General features: G+C 32.0%; 1 protein-coding gene across 2 annotated transcripts in view; it reads right to left on the bottom strand.

The window, feature by feature from the left end:
• The window catches only part of LOC139528627 (lim and transglutaminase domain protein ltd-1-like), a 33,681-nt gene extending 13,864 nt beyond the window's left edge, over positions 1 to 19,817 (bottom strand). The window contains exon 1 of one of the 2 annotated variants that reach the window (XM_071324693.1): positions 18,797 to 19,817. In XM_071324693.1, the coding sequence (XP_071180794.1) occupies positions 18,797 to 19,126 (330 nt within the window). In that variant the 5' untranslated portion in view covers positions 19,127 to 19,817. Of the gene's footprint in view, positions 1 to 14,749; positions 14,972 to 18,796 lie in introns of those variants that run through there. The other variant, XM_071324694.1, reaches the window with a different exon arrangement.
• Positions 19,818 to 21,284: the final 1,467 nt, after the last annotated feature.

Here is a 21,284-nt window from a genome sequence, read left to right as displayed (position 1 = left end):
TAATTTGACTCGTTTAATTTTCATAAAATTTTGTCAAAATATTAACTTTGACCCTTTAACAAAAATATAAAAATAAAATTTTTTTTAACCAACCGTTTTGTCAGAAAAATTACACTGGTTATATAGCAGTTTGACAAGTATCAATTTTGATCATTGAAAAGCTTAATATTCCTTTTACAACACAACGTAATTAAAACGTTTAGCTGACTTTACAGAGTTATCTCCCTGTAGTGTTAGGTACCACCTTAAAATAATTTAATGAATTTATCATCCTAGAAAAAAATATATGACAGTTATGTCATTTCATCATCGTTATTAAATGGCTGTTTTTAAGATTCAGACCAGAATATGGCTAACTTTGCTTCATAACTAATAACCAACAAACCCAACAGATAGCTATGTACATTATTTAACAGGACTGACTCATTAAAACTGACGTCTATTGTTTAAGACCCATAATCCAACTATAAACCACGTAATCTGTCAATTCTAATGGAGATAGAATGGTGTTTTGTTGCAGAGAAGACCATCTAGTCGATAATAAAGTTAATTCCATCATACAACAACAGGTTATAGGATTAATTGATTTGTCATTACTACAAAGTGTTAATTTCTCTTGAAAGCAAGATGCTCACATTATATGTGTGTCACCAGTAACAAGGCAAAAGCATAGCATACAATATCACAAACAGGCAAACATAACTATTTGATATAATTTATTATTCAGGAAATATGTTTGATCAATGTTACTATAATATAAAATAAAACAAATGTTTTTGTGAACCATTTGGGTACAGGAAAATACCAACACAAAATTCAAGAGAAGGGAGGGAAATACAAATCAAAGGAATACAAAAACTGCCGATTCAATCATTCTTTTGCTAAAAGGGATTATTCCTTGCTTTATATATACTATTGCTTAATTCTGTTCCATTGTAATAACCAACCAATCAAAGGTGGCATGTCGATTTTCATCTCCAATCATGTTTGATTTCTTTAGCATTAAAGGTACCATTACTAATGCTACAAAGCCTTATAGACTTATATTCACGAATGGTTACTATATAAATTAAAAACAGAAGTTTAAATGTTATAATGGTAAGCCAAAATATACTGAGGTCGGTGTGATTCAGAGCATGTCATACTCTGTGGGGGTTGTTCGTTGTTAGATGTTGTATAGCAATCTCTGAATATGTTTCTTGTTCCTTGTTGGTTACTGTCTCATTGACGGATTCTTTTTGTTCGTATAGTAAACTCTTTGCCATGTGCATTAAATTATAGCGTGTGTAATTGTCATAAACTATTGGTAGTCTGGCTACTATACTTAGTGGTACAAAATAAGTGAATTACAAAATGCTAGAAGACTGATCTGTTTTTGATTGATAAAACTATATAATTACATTAGATGTATGTTTCATTATAATACTTTATTCTGATTAGCTAACAGCACATCACGTGTTATTCCGTAAGCAATTGTATCACTCAATAATACTTTTCATTCATGATAGCACGTGGTCCCACAATAAAGTGCACAGGTGAATTAAATAAAAAACAATATAAAATTCGTTTTTTCTTGATTATAGCTAAAAAAATGTAATTATAAGTATTGAATGCTTCTTTTTGTAACTTCATAGGGTTGTAAAAGCGTTGACCGTGCGCACATTTTTAGAATGAACTTCGGTCAACGCTTTTACACCCAAATGAATTTACAAAAAGAAGCATTCAATTCTTAAATAAATGTTTGTTTTAGTGTATATCATTTATATATACAAAGACAAGCATATATATATATATGGTAATCTATGATGATTGCCAATTAGACAACTATCTACCAGAGTTGAAATGTTGTGGATATTAGCATTCTATGATGTCATATATTCCTGTCTTATGTAAACATCGTAGACTAGAAGTATGAATTATCTGTCATGAGACCGGTATAATTGATAATATAAATCTAATTTATCAATGACCGTTCGTAGTAATTTATCAATTATAGATATTACCATAACAGATGGTATCAAGGTGATAAATCACGAAACATTCCGAGAAATTAAACCACTGAATCATAACGTCATTATTCAATTCCAATTATAAATATTCCATGATGTTTCCAATGAATTCTTTACTCAATAATTGCAAAGCAAATATAAAAACTGTATTGTTAATTAATAAAAATGAATGAAAGTAGATATAGGGAAAACACCAGTGATTTAGCAACTGAACAACAGAAATAATTTGTTCAAAGATACATGTAGACATCTATGGGTCCGTGGTGCGGTCAGTTTAACGACGGACATATCTTCATAACGTATTAGTTTAGAAAAAGTTGTGAATAAATTCAATACAGGCGACAAAATAGCTGACAAAAGAAGTTACCAAAAAGCAACTACACTTCTCAAAGACCAAACAAATCAAATTATCAATTGGCATAGTTAAAAAAAAAAACAGTTCCCTCTTACATTTAACTGGCTCAATGGCATTTATAGTTGAAATCGCGCAGTAAACAAACCAACAAAAACTGAAATTTCATTAGTATATTAGTATAATTATTGTTTTTCTATTGCATTTTTTTTTTTGTATCTTTCTGGGATGCAAATATTTCGGGATCTAGTAGAACTAACAATTTTAATCAGGTAGGTTCTGTAAAGTGCATGGATAGACAAATGTAAAGAGAAAACTATTTGGACTGGCACTTGAGTAGAGGGTATACACTGGGTTCGTTGTTAATGTACAGTCTAATATTAAAAGGATATACGGAGGAATAACTAAACGTAAATGGAAAAGTTCTTCTATTCATATTCTTCATCTCAGTAACAATAACTAGCATAACTTAAAAGTTTTCATTTAATAGATACTGGTAGTCAGCAACATGAAAATAACGTTCACCGATGTCTTGATAATACTCTCTTTACTATAGATAAAATGATAGTATCCTTTATTATTGCATGCATTCAGATTTTCAGATTTTGTCGGTCGCCTTTTATACATCTTGAGTAACTGTCTGAGTGATCATTCGCGTGAGCCATTCACACAAGGACAATTTACGGAAACGAACATGTATTATTCTTCTCATTTTTGGAAATTATGGATACATTTGTCAATTCACCAAATATAGATGTGTCAAAACTAGAAAACAATAGATTTTAAAAAAATCCAATTGCATATAATACATATAACACGATCAGTTTCCGGAATCAGTTTCCGGAATCCACAACTTGTATTTGAATATATGATGGGATGGCACTGATGTTGTGTTGCAAACAATGTTATCAACTTCGTATTCATGTAGGATCTTACCTGACATTCAATAACTTCGATATGCGCGTTGTGAATTGATATTTCTCTTTTTTCAAGGAATATCGCATTACCATTTTGATTCACTTATTATGGAACAATTTAGCATCACGTGTGGACAATACTGTTCGATGACGCATTAAAGAATTATCAAGCTATGACTAATTCAAATTTTAGATGAATTAATTGAGATCTTGTAATTTTGTCCATTTGACAAATTTCACAAATGTTTTCTAAAGACAATGAATAGTCTGTAATAGGCTCTATTCATTAGGATTATCAAGGACTCCTTTGAGAAGTTTGTCTTGATAGAAACTGACATTGATAAAATTTTCAATAAATCATTTTCTTTTATCTTTAAGCATGTCATCTTGGTATCAAAGAAATAATATTCCTTGATCTTAAATTAATCCATGAAAGTTGAGAAGATATAGCGAATCATACAGTCTGGTTACTGACTCTCCCGTGAAAGAAATAACAGAACAGACATTTCTAAGATTAAAAAGGAGCGAAATAAAAAAAATCTTGGAACTTTTTTGCTGAAATTAAAAACATGAATTTGAATAGGTGCAATATTAGTTTGATAATTAAATTGGTTCCGCACCAATTGCATAATATCATATGATAAATCATTATCCAATTTGAGTTGGTATTGATTTTATCGTTGTTTTTCTTTTCTTTCGTATTTTATAGTTCTTCCCTCAGTTGAACATGATGAAATCATGGCTACTTCAGTACTTTTTTCTTCAAATCGAAACATGCAAAACATCAAGATTGTAGTAGCTTAAAGTCAATGGTGCAACTATGCCATAATTCGCAACCACAGAATGACATCAAAATGACACTGGTTTATATTGAATGGCGCTAACGCCATTTGTTGATATTGAATGGCGCTAACGCCATTTGTTGATATTGAATGGCGCTAACGCCATTTGTTGATATTGAATGGCGCTAACGCCATTTGTTGATATTGAATGGCGCTAACGCCATTTGTTGAAACCATGCAATGACATCAAGATGACAGTATGTATATATATAAGTTATGTTGATTTGCGAAATAGTTCCGAAAGTATGAAGTATCCAATAATACCAGTAGAATATGTCGGTAGCTATTTTTCCATTGCAAAATAACACCGCAAGTCAAACACATGCGATGGCTTTGAGATACATCAGTAGACCTAAAGAAAACTTCAAAATGAAGGACTTGCAGCTTTTTAAAGACAGACAACTAAAACATGTAAACATCTATGAATGAATAAACATCGTATAATATGATTGAATTCTTAAATTGTCTAGATTTTTGGCTATCTGTAGACTTGTTGACCACATGTATTTTTTCTATATTTGGTGTCGGGTTCCTGTATGATTAAAGTTTTAACCAAAATCTCCTTTAATCACATTGAGGCACAGAAGTTACATCACTGATAAATAGTAAAAACGAGGGGGAATTTTATCACAATATCAGTTTCACTGGGGAAAATGCATTTGTAGTATTTTATTAAAAATCAATGTTTAGACATATTTTCATACCTTCAAGTCATGCCATGTCTACATTATTATTTTTATGTTCTGATATTCTATGGCAGACATCAAACTCTACTTTGGTATTCATCGCTATGAAATCTACATATCTCAGCAGTTTATGGATGTATCACGGAGTTTATGGGAATGACCAAATACCTATACATAGTCATTAGTAGAGAAAATTTGTAAATCATGACAATTTATTAGTGCTATTCCGGATATAGAGTCAATTAACCGGATGTGCGACCATTACAAATTAAACCCGACATAAGAGTCAAACAGGTGATTGTACAGTTTATGGTAAATCAATGATCTTAAATTAGGTATAAATACAGAGTAGTGGCGAACTCGTGATGAGTCACCAAACCTTGATTAAAAAACGTCATCTAAATCAAAAGGCTTTAGTATGTTTCCATAGAAACGTGTGACTAAATTACTACTTATGTCGCCATTTTCAGTTTTTATATTGAAACATTTCAAATGTTCTGATTAAAAAAACCAATGAAAGTAAATTGCCTACAAAAATAAATGATAAACAATCTAGATCCAATTAAAACTACGTTGCAACTTTGATTTATTCATTATCGTTTTTCTAACCTTAATCTTCAAATCATGATTTACATAAATGACATAAAGCTGAGAAAAGATACGAATGAAAGTCAAAAGTTAGTATAGTGTTTTTTGTAAAAGGCGATTGGTCAATCTGCACTATTGGAAAACTAAACAACAACAACAAACTAAAAAAGAAACTCTGACTTTTCAAAATAGTGTACGAACTTTTAACGAAATAGCAATTGAAAAGATACAGTAATAAATGGCAACAATAAATCAAGTACCAGTTAGTGTCTCTATTTATTTCTGAACATGCTCAATTGCTACAAAAGCTAGAAAGACTACCGCCTACGATCGCAATATAACCGTTTTATTTGTAGCTTTAATTCCATTTAAATTTATTGTTTCAACATGCAATGTACATTTCACCTATTTAAAACATAAATAATGTCGTAAAAATAATTATTTCTTCTGTTAGACAATATAATATGTGCTTATAAGTCTTTCTACACACGAGATACGTGCATTAACTAGCATTGTTATATAGCATTAAATGTGTCATGTTTATTTCCTTGTGTAAAATAAAAATGCCACATATACAAATATTTCACTGGGTTTTCTTTTAAATCATGCTCATTATAACCGATATCGAATGTATTTTCATCTTCAAAGTTTCGTACGCAATAGAGAGGCTAGTAGAGAGGTTGCGAGATAAACTAGATGAGTTTATACATCATGTACAGTTTATTTTGTAACTCTATTTGATCGAATAGAAATTTTTGTAAAGGCCTGAAAAGGCGTCATTTCGCTTTTGATTTATAGAATTTTTGCGCGCATGCACTTCAAATGAATGTATTTATGATATATAAAATGAAACATGATGGATTAAAGGAAACTTACAATAGTGCATCATTTTCAAAGAGTTCAAACAAAAACGTGTTTCAAAATAAATAACTGAAGAATAAATTAACTTCACTTTACTCATTGATCCCTGAAACAGTACGCAAAGTAGCAATATGACATCGAGTAATTAACTGCTCTTTAATCAATTAAAAAAAATTAGACGAAATAGCATGCATGAGTTAGCATAAACAACATAAAGCATATTACATACTTTGTTCATGTAGCTGTTGTATACAGTGGGGATCCAGGGGGTAAAACCCCCTCCCTTTTATTTGAACAATCAATCAATGCATTTGAATGGGAACATGTGGTTAGAACCTAGCCCATTTTTCCTGTGTTGGGAACCCCGTTTAAAACTTACTGGAACCGCCCATGGTTTAGACAATTTCATTTTCTCGAATATTTCAATTATTAAAACCCTATGTAACAAGGTGATTTACGGTCACGCATACGCTTTCGTTTAATTTGAAAGACCAAAGAACCATATATTTTCAAAAAATATTCATATTTGTTTCCCAAACTTTTCCACTATTTGTTGAATTCCGTGTTATAAACAGTACAACTGACTGTTCTCCAACAATTTATGAACTCTTTTCTTAAATTTGTTATTCTATATTGAAAACTAATAAAGTCTTTGATCGGTATTTTATCATTCAAATTTGGAAGAATCGTGTTAAGTTCATTTTTTTTTTTTTTTTTTTTTTTATCTCTTAACAATTCCCAAAGGCATATTCTATCGCCAAACGATAAAATCTTAAGGTTGTTTATGAAATTACCAAAGATTTAAGTACATTTGATAATATAATTCCATTGCATGTTATACTTATAATGCATTAAAACGATCCAGTTACTTTCTTCTTTTACTTTTATTCGTGAGTATGATTCAATTTACTTTGATCAAACTAAAACGTTAATGTGTTGAAATGTTGGCAAAAATATCTTTTATGTGCAAATAATATGCGTTGTGTTGTATTTCACGAGTGCTTGTTTCGCTTTCATACAATATCATGTCGCAGCGCATCTTTTAACGATCATAGAAAAAACGAAAAGCAATGGCGAAATTATAATAAAACAGTTATTCCTAATTAATTAATGGGCTGATAGTTAATGTGGCATATTCTATTTAATCTGTTTTGTAGTTAAAACCCATCCTGCTGTGTGAAGACGCATGGAGTGAAAACAAATGCAATGAGTTATTTTCATATCTGACTATCCTTTTTAACTATAGTTTTATTTGCATTTTGCATTGTGTCATGCTGTTTAACTTAAATACATGTTTGCTTTCAGTTATTAACTTGATAGACTGGACCTAATTTATCAACAATATTGTGGATTCCAAGTATTCAATTATTTCTTGTTGAAGACAAACACTAGTAAACATTATAAATATAATTTAATGGAGTGGTACTTTCACGGGTATTTAACCATCAATAAAATTCAATTATTAAACACATAAACTTATTTTCAAAATCATTTTATTTAGATAGACTATGACAATTATTTCATTTTGTGTACGTTAACAGTTAACAGGGAGACAGACATACGTGATTTTGTATACATTAACAGAAAGAGGTGTACGCCTACATTTACAGGTAGATTTGAATGATGTTGTATACATTAACAAAAAGACGTAAACGATTTTTCAGACATAACTGGGAGACATTAACAAGAAGACGTGTATGATTTTGTATACATTAACAAGGAGACGTATACGATTTTGTATACATTAACAGGGAGACGTGTATATGTTTGTGTACATTTACAGCATAGATGTAATACCCAATGATAGATGGGTATAACATCTATGTGTACAGGGAGACTTGTATGACTTTGTATACATTTACAGGGAGACGTGTACGATTTTGTATACATTAACAGGGAGATCTGTAAGATTTTGTATACATTATCAGGAAGACGTGAATGATTTTGTATACATTAACAAAGAGACGTGGGCGGTTTTCTATACATTAACAGGAGACGTGAATGATTTTGTATACATTAACAGGGAGACAAGAAGGAGTTTGTATACATTAACAGGGAGACGTGAATGAGTTTGTAAACATTAACAGGGAGACGTGAATGAGTTTGTATACATTAACAGGGAGACGTGAATGAGTTTGTATACATTAACAGGGAGACAGGAATGATTTTGTATACATTAACAGGGAGACAAGAATAAGTTTGTATACATTAACAGGGAGACGTGAATGAGTTTGTATACATTAACAGGGAGACGTGAATGAGTTTTTATACATTAACAGGGAGACAGGAATGAGTTTGTATACATAAACAGGAACACGTGTATGATTTTGTATACATTAACATGAAGACGTGTATGATTTTGTATACATTAACAGGGAGACAAGAATGAGTTTGTATACATTAACAGGGAGACGTGAATGAGTTTGTATACATTAACAGGGAGACAGGAATAAGTTTGTATACATTAACAGGAACACGTGTATGATGTTGTATACATTAACATGAAGACGTGTATGATTTTATATACATAAACAGAAAGACGTGTATGAATTTGTATACATTAACAGGGAGACGTGAAAGATTGTGTATACATTTACAGGGAGATGTGTTTGATTTTGTATACATTAACAGAAAGAAGATTATAATTTTGTAAACATTAACAGGACACGAGTATGCTTTTTGTGAGAAGTGTATACTTTTGCATACATTAACAAGGAGACGTGTATGATTTTGTATACATTAACCGGGAGACGTGTATAATTTTGTATACATTAACAGGGTGACACGTATGCTTTTGTATACATTAACAGGGAGACGTAAATGATTTTGTATACATTAACAGGGGGGATGTGGATGATTTTGTTTACATTAACAGGGGGACGTGAATGATTTTGTATACATTAACAGGGGGACGTGAATGAGTTTGTATACATTAACAGGGAGACGTGAATGAGTTTGTATACATTAACAGGGAGACAGGAATGAGTTTGTATACATTAACAGGAACACGTGTATGATTTTGTATACATTAACAGGAAGACATGTATGATTTTGTATACATTAACAGGGAGACAAGAATGAGTTTGTATACATTAACAGGGAGACGTGAATGAGTTTGTATACATTAACAGGGAGACGTGATTGAGTTTGTATACATTAACAGGGAGACAGGAATGAGTTTGTATACATTAACAGGAACACGTGTATGATTTTGTATACATTAACAGGAAGACGTGTATGATTTTATATACATAAACAGGAAGACGTGTATGAATTTGTATACATTAACAGGGAGACGTGAAAGATTTTGTATACATTAACAGGGAGATGTGTATGATTTTGTATACATTAACAGAAAGAAGATTATAATTTTGTAAACATTAACATGAAGACGAGTATGCTTTTTGTAAGAAGTGTATACTTTTGCATACATTAACAAGGAGACGTGTATGGTTTGTATACATTAACCGGGAGACCTGTATAATTTTGTATACATTAACAGGGTGACACGTATGCTTTTGTATACATTAACAGGGAGACGTAAATGATTTTGTATACATTAACAGGGGGACGTGGATGATTTTGTTTACATTAACAGAGGGACGTGAATGATTTTGTATACATTAACAGGGGGACGTGAATGAGTTTGTATACATTAACAGGGAGTCAGGAATGAGTTTGTATACATTAACAGGGAGACAGGAATGAGTTTGTATACATTAACAGGAACATGTGTATGATTTTGTATACATTAACAGGAAGACGTGTATGATTTTGTATACATTAACAGGGAGACAAGAATGAGTTTGTATACATTAACAGGGAGACGTGAATGAGTTTGTATACATTAACAGGGAGACGTGAATGAGTTTGTATACATTAACAGGGAGACAGGAATGAGTGTATATACATTAACAGGAACACGTGTATGATTTTGTATACATTAACAGGAAGACGTGTATGATTTTATATACATAAACAGGAAGACGTGTATGAATTTGTATACATTAACAGGGAGACGTGAAAGATTTTGTTTACATTAACAGGGAGATGTGTATGATTTTGTATACATTAACAGAAAGAAGATTATAATTTTGTAAACATTAACAGGAAGACGAGTATGCTTTTTGTAAGAAGTGTATACTTTTGCATACATTAACAAGGAGACGTGTGTGATTTTGTAAACATTAACCGGGAGACCTGTATAATTTTGTATACATTAACAGGGGACACGTATGCTTTTGTATACATTAACAGGGAGACGGAAATGATTTTGTATACATTAACAGGGGGACGTTGATGATTTTGTTTACATTAACAGGGGGACGTGAATGATTTTGTATACATTAACAGGGGGCGTGAATGATTTTGTGTACATTAACAGGGGGACGTGTATGAGTGTGTATACATTAACAGGGGGACAAGTATGCTTTTCTAAAAATTAATAGGGAAACGTGTTTTAGATTTTGTATATATTAACATTATCAAGGAGAGATGTATAATTTTGTATACATTAACAAGGAGACGTGTTTGATTTTGTATATATTAACAGGGAGACATGTATAATTTTGTATAAATGAACAGATAGAGATGTTTGATTTTGTATAAATAAACAGGTAGAAATGTATGATTTTGTATACATTAACAAGGAGACGTGTATGAGTTTGTATATATTAACAGGGAGACATGTATGATTTTGTATAAATGAACAGATAGAGGTGTTTGATTTTGTATAAATAAACAGGTAGAAGGGTATAATTTTGTATACATTAACAAGGAGATTTGTATATATTAACAGGGAGACATGTATGATTTTGTATAAATGAACAGATAGAAATGTATGATTTTGTATACATTAACAGAAAGAAGTGTATGATTTTGTATACTTTAACAGGAAGACGTTTATGATTTTGTATACATTAACAAGAAGACGTGTAAGATTTTGTATACATTAACAAGAAGACGTGTATGATTTTGTATACATTAACAGGAAGACGTGTATGATTTGGCATAAACCTACAGTAATTTTTCTATGATTTTTGTTGCAGTTACAGGGAGTTTGTATGATTTTGTATAAATTATACCAGAGATGTGTATACATTTTACATACATTGATAGGGAAACGTGTTTAAGATTTGGTTTATATGTATGATTTTGTATTTTGCAATGAACTAAATGCATATGATTTGGTTTAGAATCCATACAGAAGTATAATAACTATACCAACAATATAGTTCAGTTATGATACTTTACAATGTATAGCTGTCTGTCACCGGTGTTCTTGTATTATAATAAATGGCTCAGTCTCCGCTCGATTATGCATTATGACTGTTAAATTCAATATTAACTTCTTCTCAATTGATTTCAGTCCAAACAAAGTATTTGTAAACATGGGAATCCAGAATAATAATCTGTTCTTAAACATAACCGGTCGCTAAGGGAAACTCAGTGTCATATGGATGATAAGTACTATTATATTATATCTGTCTTCAAGGCTTTGGATCCACCGTTATCTGTCATGGCAAATGTTCTTACAGTTCTTTGGGACATACATACAACTTGATTGAAATTACTACAGTTCACACGATTGTTTATTGAAAGAAGAATTTGCAATGTTAGCAAACGTTATTCAGTAATTACTGTTATATAATTATTTGTTCGATAGGATTAAGCTTTTATTACTGAATTGTAGTGATAAGTACAAAGCTTCTTATCAATTTGCTTAATGTTTTCTGGTAGACTGTGCTCAAATGAACGATCTCTTGGCTTTAATAAGTTTTTGCATATAACTACACCACGTGGAACGGAGAAAGTCTTGTCTTTACATATATATATATATATCCATAAAAACAGTAAACAAAATAATCCGACAAAGCCCTAGACAAATTAGGACGAATTTGCAATATTTAACAGACACGATCGTATACTAGATTCACCGGCATCAATTCATAGAGTTCTTTTCATTCTTAAATCACGCAAAATCCCAAGCTAAAATTCGTTTTAGTATGAAACAAAACTACAGCAACAAAAATAATCAAAAGACATCTAGACTTGCTAGAGGGCATACAGTCTTTAACAATAAATGTTTCACCACACACTATGGCATAGTTTAGGATTTAGATGGGAATATTGTAAAAATAAAACGGTATCGAATTAATAGAAAAATAGTGATCAAAATAGTGAACGTCTTTAAGGGACTATAAATGAAATATATACTGACTTCTTATTCCCAAATGTACGTAGTCTGTCAAGGAACTACAAATACAGTCGAATAGAAATAAATGATAACATTTCTGAAACTAAGGATGAAATATTTTCAACTAGAATCATTTTGACTTGACAGCAATGACAAAATCGTAATAATATTAACGCAAACATAAACACAAAATAGTATTAAATATGGTTATTCTGATATCGTATGTTTTCCATTGATCACAAATGAATAATGTCAATGAATTATTTTCATTGCACCGTTGAGAAAAGATCAGTCAACAACTTTTATTATATAACTGTCATACAGATCCTTATTGTGTAATAAACGTTTGTGTTAATCTGTATTCCATTATTTATTTCAACCGTTAAAATCTGTCATTAATTGCTGCTCTGTAATTGATTTTACTCTTCATAAAGCGAACTATTTATCAACATGGAAATATCAACATTGGAATCGGATGTCATATCCTGTTTCTTAAACATATCATTGTTTATCCCTGAACTAATGATGTATTAAGCGTGTCACATGCGGATTAGGGGAGGGGGCAGGGTGACCGAGTCTCCCTTTCGTGGGAAACATTTGGTTGATTATATAGGGAATCACTAAGGCATGACTGGAACGGGTCCCCTCCCTTGTGAAAATTTATAGATCCGCCAGTGCGTCGAACAGTTACAGTTATCTTGTCTTCACAAGATAGGAATTGGCATTACGTCGGTCGAACTGCTGCCAATGAATGTCCTCTTTACCACACCCTATTACCTGCTTTCGTTACGGTAAATGCAAAGGGTATAACATGGATCAAAATCTGTTGTACACAATTGCAAAATCCATTCTAATGCAACAACGTTTATAACGTTCATTTTGATTGGATAACGTCACTTTCTTACATGGCATCAATTGACAATTGATGCTATGGGACGTACGCGCAAGCGCAGACGGCATATGACAGATTTTAAATATATGATTTAACGTTGTTTTCTGTCAGTTTCATTAGAATGGAGATAACATTATTGTATTTTAAGCTCCGACGGCATCAATTGGGGATTTGATGGTCGCAAATACCCGTTTACTGTCTCCGCTAACGCGTCGCCAGTAAACTTAATTTGCGACCATCAAATCCCCAATTGATGCCGTCGGAGCTTAAAATACAATACAGTTATCTCCTAATGGTATTGCAATGTAAATCAAAAACTCAGAAAACAATGCTGTAAACGAGAGCCAAAATAGTTATTCTAAAAGCCTATTGTATCTGACGTCTATCAGGACAGATACCGGCGACACACAGTAATTTGTAGACCAAGAAGAAGATATATACACTAAAAGTTGCTTGTTACATCAGATGGCAATGGTATTTTGGTACGTCCGAAATAAAAAATAAAATTAATCAGAAGTTTCCCGGTTTTCTCTCCAGTAACGCAATACTCTCGCGCGCTTTTCCAGAGAAACTAGTCCTATCTACCTTTGCACTTTACTATTCAAAGTCATTAGTAGAGCACGAGGAAGGCGTGTGTTCTACTTAATATGTTTGTTACATAAGATCAGACTGGTGTAGGAAGTTTCTAGCAATAAAATTTTAGAAAAACAAATTAACATTAATTCTCAGATTTCTCTCCAGTACGCAATACCTACATGTACTTTAATTGAAGAAAGCAGATCTGCCCTCCTACCTTCTTTTGAAAATTTGAAAATAACGGTTTAAATGCGAAAATTTAATGCTGTATTTCAAACTATTCAAGCGTAGGCAATTAATTTATTCTATAACTTATGCGTTGTGGATGTTTACGAGATCTCGCGTTATTTTATTTGTGTCAGATACCTTGGGTCTCATTACGAAGTCATTACGAGCTTAGCTCCATTTAGATATGTCATGTGATTATTTTAACAGATTGATTTCTATTCTACCACCAAAGCTGAATCAACTCTTTATCTTTAAACTCATCAGATCGGGATAATTTAAGCGACGGTTGTGGAAACTTCATGTTATTGCGCCATTTTTTTAATGTCATATTTTTAACAGTTTAATTAATATCTGATATGAATGACAGGCTGATGACTATATCAGGACTTAATATAATGTATTGCCATTTATGCATAAAAGGGACAAGCATTTGTGTGTTGCTTTTACGATTTCCAGAAGATTTGACATGATTTTGTTCGCGCTTTAGTTAATAAATTGAAGACAATCAGACTTCGAGTCAAAGACGCAACAAGAAGATATTTAAGTGGTCAAAGAGAACATTTTCCTTTTTAATATTAGAAAAAATGTGTTAATTTTCTTACCAGTATTCCTTCTAATTCTGCTTCTACCATAAAGTTACCACCTTCAACAAATTGAAGATTATATTCTTGTTATTGTAACCCCTTAAACCATCTAGCGTTTCAAAATGACTGCTTCCTACGTCTAATGTATTCAAAGCCGACGAACAGTCACAGTGTAACAAAACATATTGGTAAAGTATCTTATTTTTTGCGGTGAAAAAGTGATGCATTGTTGCAATCCTTAAAACAATTACTTTTAGCACTTATATAGGACAAGTCCTGCTTATCTGCACGTACAAAAACTGGGGATTGTCTGAAGATAGTCAGACTTCGACTGCACAGGGAGATATATAATGGTCAAAGAGAACATTTTCCTTTTCAATAGAAGAAATAAATGGAGTTTATATTCTTACCAACATTCAAATCCCCATTAGAGTTATTTTTGTTTTTCTTGTAATTGAAAACCCTTACCTATCTGGTATTTCAAACTAACTATTATAAAAAGCATATTCAAAGCCGATGAATAGTATAGCAAATCATGTTTCTAATGTATCTAATCTTTTTTTCCGGTGAAAACAGTGATTCATGATTACAATCCTTAACACAATTGCTATCAGCACTTATATAGGGCAAGTCCTGCTCATCTGCACGTATGTAGTAACTGCGCATTTTCTTCTTCATCTGCAGTATTCCACTGAAACGACTTTCAGTGCGGGAAGATTTAATACGAACTCGTTGTCATAACATCATTAACTGGAGTAATCGCATAGAAACCATAATTTATCTTAGCTCTGTGACATTAATTAATCTACTAAAGTTATTATGGATTCGGTTGGTTTCGTTACACGTGCTGGTAGTTCTTGTTTAATGATCACGAACCATTTAAGTGCAGAATTATCAGTATCCAAGTATCCAAGTATCAATATTAATTAAGCATTTTCTCTTTTATCCATAATCATGTTCTGTTTGCTCAGACACTGTCACCTGTGACTCATGGAAGTTTTGTTTTGTTTTGCATGACATTTTTTTTTCACCTGAATTAAGGTAAATCGTTTTCTGGGTGACTAAGAAAACAAGATCAATGGTTTGACGTCACTAGTTCTATGATCCGTTCTGTGATGGTTCTAAGAAAATGTAAAAGGATTGCATGTACTGTACATAGTGTTACACATAGGTACCGAATCACGTCGGATATAAAACGTTATACATCAGTGTCAACTGTCAAAAGATTAAGTCGATAATCAAATACAGAAGTGTTGTGAAGTCTTATATTGTTGTCTAAGGGAACGACCATTTAACTTCTTAGGGGGGGGGGGGGGTGTTTGACGGGTTATATATATTCTGGTCGAGCAGTTGACAAAAAAAATATTCTGAATGCTAATTCCCCCCATACCTTATAATGTTAAATTTAGAAGAAGAAAAAATCTGATTGTTAAATTGTATCACTGTATCGTTCTCAATCTGCCTTAAACATTTGCTACTGGACATTCAAGTAATTTGTAAGACGTCAAAAATGACTCATATAATACAAAAGACATTTAAAAGAATGGAAAATCGTTATCTGTTATTAGGTATAAATGTTTTCTGATTACTTTGAATACCTTTAGTTACGGTATATATAATTTGAAATATCTCAGTGCCAAACTGAGCAAACAACATGATTATCAATTAACAGGCTTAATTCATATTTGACGATAGCATATTTTTAATTCTGTACTGGAATTGTTAATGCATGAATGGTTATTGTAATGTCACTGGGTAAACGAGAACCTGCAGTCACGTTATTCGAACCGAAACGAATACTTAAATTAACCTAGATGAATTACTGTCAAAGAGTTTAGATACTTAAATACAACTTTCGAAGTGATCTGAGTATCTCAAAATTGATTTAAATGATTCATAATTTAATTTATTAATTATCGAATTGTACTTAAACAAAAAGGTGAAACGTCCTCAAGCATGCACAGTTGGTGTCTTTTCAGTAACACGATATACGCCATGTTTGTCAATGAGACAGCTATCCACAAGGTAACAATTTGTGCAAAGGGTGAGGATGTAAACAACTGTAGGGCACTGTATGACCTTTAACAATGAGCAAAACATTTTACGTTAAGTAAGCTCAAAGTAGAATCTAACAGCCTTATTTATGCTAGGAGGTAGAGATTATAAATTAAAAAAAAAAAATGTGGCAGATAGCATCAAAGGAAATAACAGGCTCCTGAATTGTGACATGCACTTAAAGAATAAGGGGGGCTAAGATGCATCTTTGTGAGTGATAAACCCTCCCTTAACCTCTGACAGTGGTGTAACAGCACATAATAAGTACGATCTATGAATACGTTTGTTTGCCTTACAAATTTTTAAGTCACCATCGCTTATATGAACGTCGGCAGTCTTCAGAGGTCAACTCCATAGTTAATTAGATGGCGCCTGAACTAAAATACAGCCGAAACGATGATACATATTATGGAGCACATGCCTTGTTTACTATTTCAGGCTTTTTATAATTTGGATGTACGTTCAAATATGAGAATTTGAATCAAGTCGGTGAACATATGAATTTGACAGCCAATGCCCCTTTAAATAGCTTCAAACTGTATAATATCCCGAGTCTATCATGACGTTTGGTTGGGGTTGGTTTCGCAACAATGACTGTCTGATAGGTTTTGGATAGACTTGGATTATTTACATGTTATTACTAGGTTGAAAAAAATGTAAGTGTGTTTATGTGATGCATGTAAGTCTCTAAACGGAATGAATATTATATACAAACCATCCAATTGACTTTGTGTCAACTAACACGAACTCATCATCAATTTTATCAAATATTCATCATACAATATCATGTTAATGTGCACTGAGAGTGTCTTAAAATGAAACAGATGCAAGTGTCGTCTGTATAATTTTTTTTTATAGAAAAGGTTGTTCATTTAAGTCTGAGACAAACAAGAAATGTTACGTAATATCAGATCAATCCTAGTCATTGTCTGGTTCCGGAGATCACAGGGCCTAATTTGCTTTGTTCCTAGTAGCCAGGAGTTAGGGATTAGACGTGTATCACTTTTATTAACTGGTTAATAGTAAGATCAAACAGCCGAGAAAATTGGGCAAATTGCTTATTAAAAAAAAACGTTTGAATATTTCATATGTCCTCTCGGGCAGGGACATATCTCATTCCCAAGCCAATACGCTATACTAATTCTTTTACCACGAAATTGGTATTGTAACATATTAAGCAATACTACATAATTATGTAGCATCACGAAGATGTTGTTTTTGTCTTTATTCAATTTAGTTCAATTAAGAAAGTGTAAACCTGATTGTTGCTTAAGCAGTATGAAGTCGGATTCTTAGCAATATTATTTTGAGTTATAACATGTTTACTTTATATAATCATAGATGTATAAACGGTATGATTTAATGATATTAGGGTTACCTCAACAATTGCATATTGATGCGTATCGACGGATTGTCTACCCAAAATTTCAAGAAACGTGCTTCATGCTGAAATTTTACCCATTTTTTAAAATGACCATTTGATGGCTCTTTGATATGGAGGAGGTGAATAGTCAGCAGCCCTAGCAACTTCAAGAACGAAAAAAATCATGTTCACCTCCACATCTCTTAAAATCAAGAGAAAAAATACCTTATTCTAGAACCTTTCTCAAGAATATATTATAATCAAGGGTGAAATAAGGGAGTGAGGGTGGGCAGGTCTCTTTAATTGAAGTTACATATATGGTTAGTACATAGACTTTTTTACAAGTCCCACTCCTATCGTTGCTTCTTTTTTTCAAAATCAAGGATCCGCATCTGATGTTTTAATGCTACTTTACACAGTATGTTTATGTTTAGATTATGTATCAGTAAATATTGCATCAGTCCTAACTATTTGTTAACAAACTTGATACGTGTCACTGTCAGTGTACAAAAGTTTATATTTGTTTTTGATGAATAACTAAATTTGAACTGCTAAAAATAACCTAAATTTAAACTGCTAAAAAAAATAACTAAAATTTAAAAATACACCACAGGTGACAAAATTTTCAAACAAAAATAGCAACTTACCTGTTCATTAGAATTGGGTCCACGTTTAGGTGCATTTAACGCTGACTTAATGCCTACACAATCTTTATCTATGGACCCAACTAGTTTGGTAACATGGGCCTGACAGTAAACATCTGGCTTGTTCTCTTGGTCCCAATGGAAAGACCTCAGTGCTAACTGTATTCCACAAACCCGGCATCTAAAACATCGTCTATGGAAAACAACACCAATATCCACACGTTCTACGGGATATACCCTCTTCTCACATCTATAACATGGGTCTTTGGTCTGTGAGAGGGCTTCAAAATTATCACAGTCAGAATCGCCATCACTGGAACCCAAATCATCCATTGTGTTTAAAATAAATTTATATGAAAAATCCTAATCAAAATGTCAAATGGTACCTGTCACAATATTTTCAGTTGATTGAATATTTTTCACTGTGCTATATAGTTATTTTCAATATTATTTTCTATGATACATCCACTTCCATGCTAGTTAAATTCCAATACACTACTTTTACTAATAAGAAATCAGATAAATTCATCCATTTCTTTTATGTAATTTTCTGCTGCATTAAATAGACGCAATGTGTTTTTCCAATTATTAGCAAATTATAATTCCATTACTATCTAACGGGCATGTCAGTTTACAATTTACTATTGCATTAACAACGTTGTGTAAACCGAAAGTTCAAATAGGAAAGTAACACCCAGGTGATAGTTATAGTGTCACCTGATTGGTCAGTTTAAAAAATCAATGGCGGGTGATTAATGATGATCTCATTCGCGTATCTAATTATTTTTATCGAATGTCATTGTCCAAATGTTTATTGTTAATTTGCCGTGGAATTGTTATTTGAAAATAACAAAAGGGCAATACGATTTACAATATAAACTCGGACTTCACAAAGAATGAAAATAACATCCTTTCTATAATTGTAGATCGATACTAATTTGTACCTATATAATGTCAGGTATTTGCACAGGTATGACCCACACATTTACAAGATTACGATATGTCAATAAAGTTGAAAGCTAATATATCATTAAGCTCTAATAATATTGCATAACTTGTAAACATCCTACATTTTATTCATCTGTAGAGAAACTTAGAAATATTTTTAATGTTGTTTAACTTTTTCGTTATATTGCCATCTGTCTTTGTACGACATTTTTGTAAGAAATTATTATAATATCATAAAATCATAAAAATATTGCAATTTTCTATGAATAATTGACATCTGCCATTCATAAAATAAAACAGTGACGTAGGGTTTTCTATTGGCAGATGCAAATAATAAAAACTCCAGGCACGCGACGGCAGCTGCATGTCTCATAAATTTGTTTTGAAGGACCTGAAACTGTATTTTCAAAATTTTGTACTTCAATACTAATTGTGAATAAATAGTATTGGTTTTCAATTGACCAGGTATTTTAAACGTGTTATTTCACCAAGGTTTCATCTTCATAGCCCTACTTTAAACTTTAAATTTAAGAAAAAAATAGAAAATCGAAACAGAATATGGCAACGATATAAAGAGACTACCAGTGCAAAAACCTTAAAAAATAAAACTGGATCCACCATTGTAGCAGAATGGTAAATAAACTCTGTTTCTTTCTCAATATTTTTTTTCTGCGAGCAAGAAGGAAACAATCATGACAATTCCTTTGTCCCAATAAGACTGTCAAACACTTTAATTAAATGGCAAGTGGGTGCATAAATGACAAAACTGCACTGATTTGTCTGTACTCTGTGTAATTTTACGCCATTAAAAATGTATGTCATCATAACCTTTTGGTTACATTGGCAGCATAGGTAATTCCCTCATATGCACATCTGTAAGCTCTGATCTGTAAGTAAGTAAGTAGATTTTTTATTATAGTGACTTGTGTAATTACAGTAGTGTGTCAATTAACATAATATATACATATACACCCGACCCAATTGGTCTATAAGTCACCTAAATATTAAATATTAAAGTTCACATCTGATTTGTGTATCGAATCTGTATGTGGGGTACCTGGAAGCAGTTTTCGGCAATCAACGACATAATGAGTTTTAAATCATTAGTCGATAATGGAACCAATCGAAATTGGTTGTTCACAATTTAGTATTTCAATATGAAATTCATTACAAGTTTTATAATTATTGTAAGCTGAATGTAAAGAACATAGAAGTTCGAAAATTATATATAAAAAAGCAAAGTTAGACTGTCATGGCATTTTTGTAATTTAATGCAATAGACGTTTGAAGCAAATATGCAGAAACTACGAAAACTCTTGCACCGGGATCTTGTGATTCTAGTCTCTTATATAAAGTTTTTTTTTATTGTTTGCTTTGTGCTTAGTGACGATCTGTTGAGTTATATATTTTTCCATCTGATTTTTTTTAAAACTTGTTTGTTGTGTTGTGCTGATAACCCTTTGTCCATAGTAAGAGTATGATTGGGAACTCATGCACATGTTCAACATAAAAACTAATATCTGAAAAACTCTTGTGAAAAAAA

Source organism: Mytilus edulis, chromosome 6 (genome assembly GCF_963676685.1).
Source record: "Mytilus edulis chromosome 6, xbMytEdul2.2, whole genome shotgun sequence".
NCBI classification, from domain to species: domain Eukaryota; kingdom Metazoa; phylum Mollusca; class Bivalvia; order Mytilida; family Mytilidae; genus Mytilus; species Mytilus edulis.
Note: the sequence above shows the minus strand (reverse complement) of the source record. Positions and strands in the feature narration are given on the sequence as shown.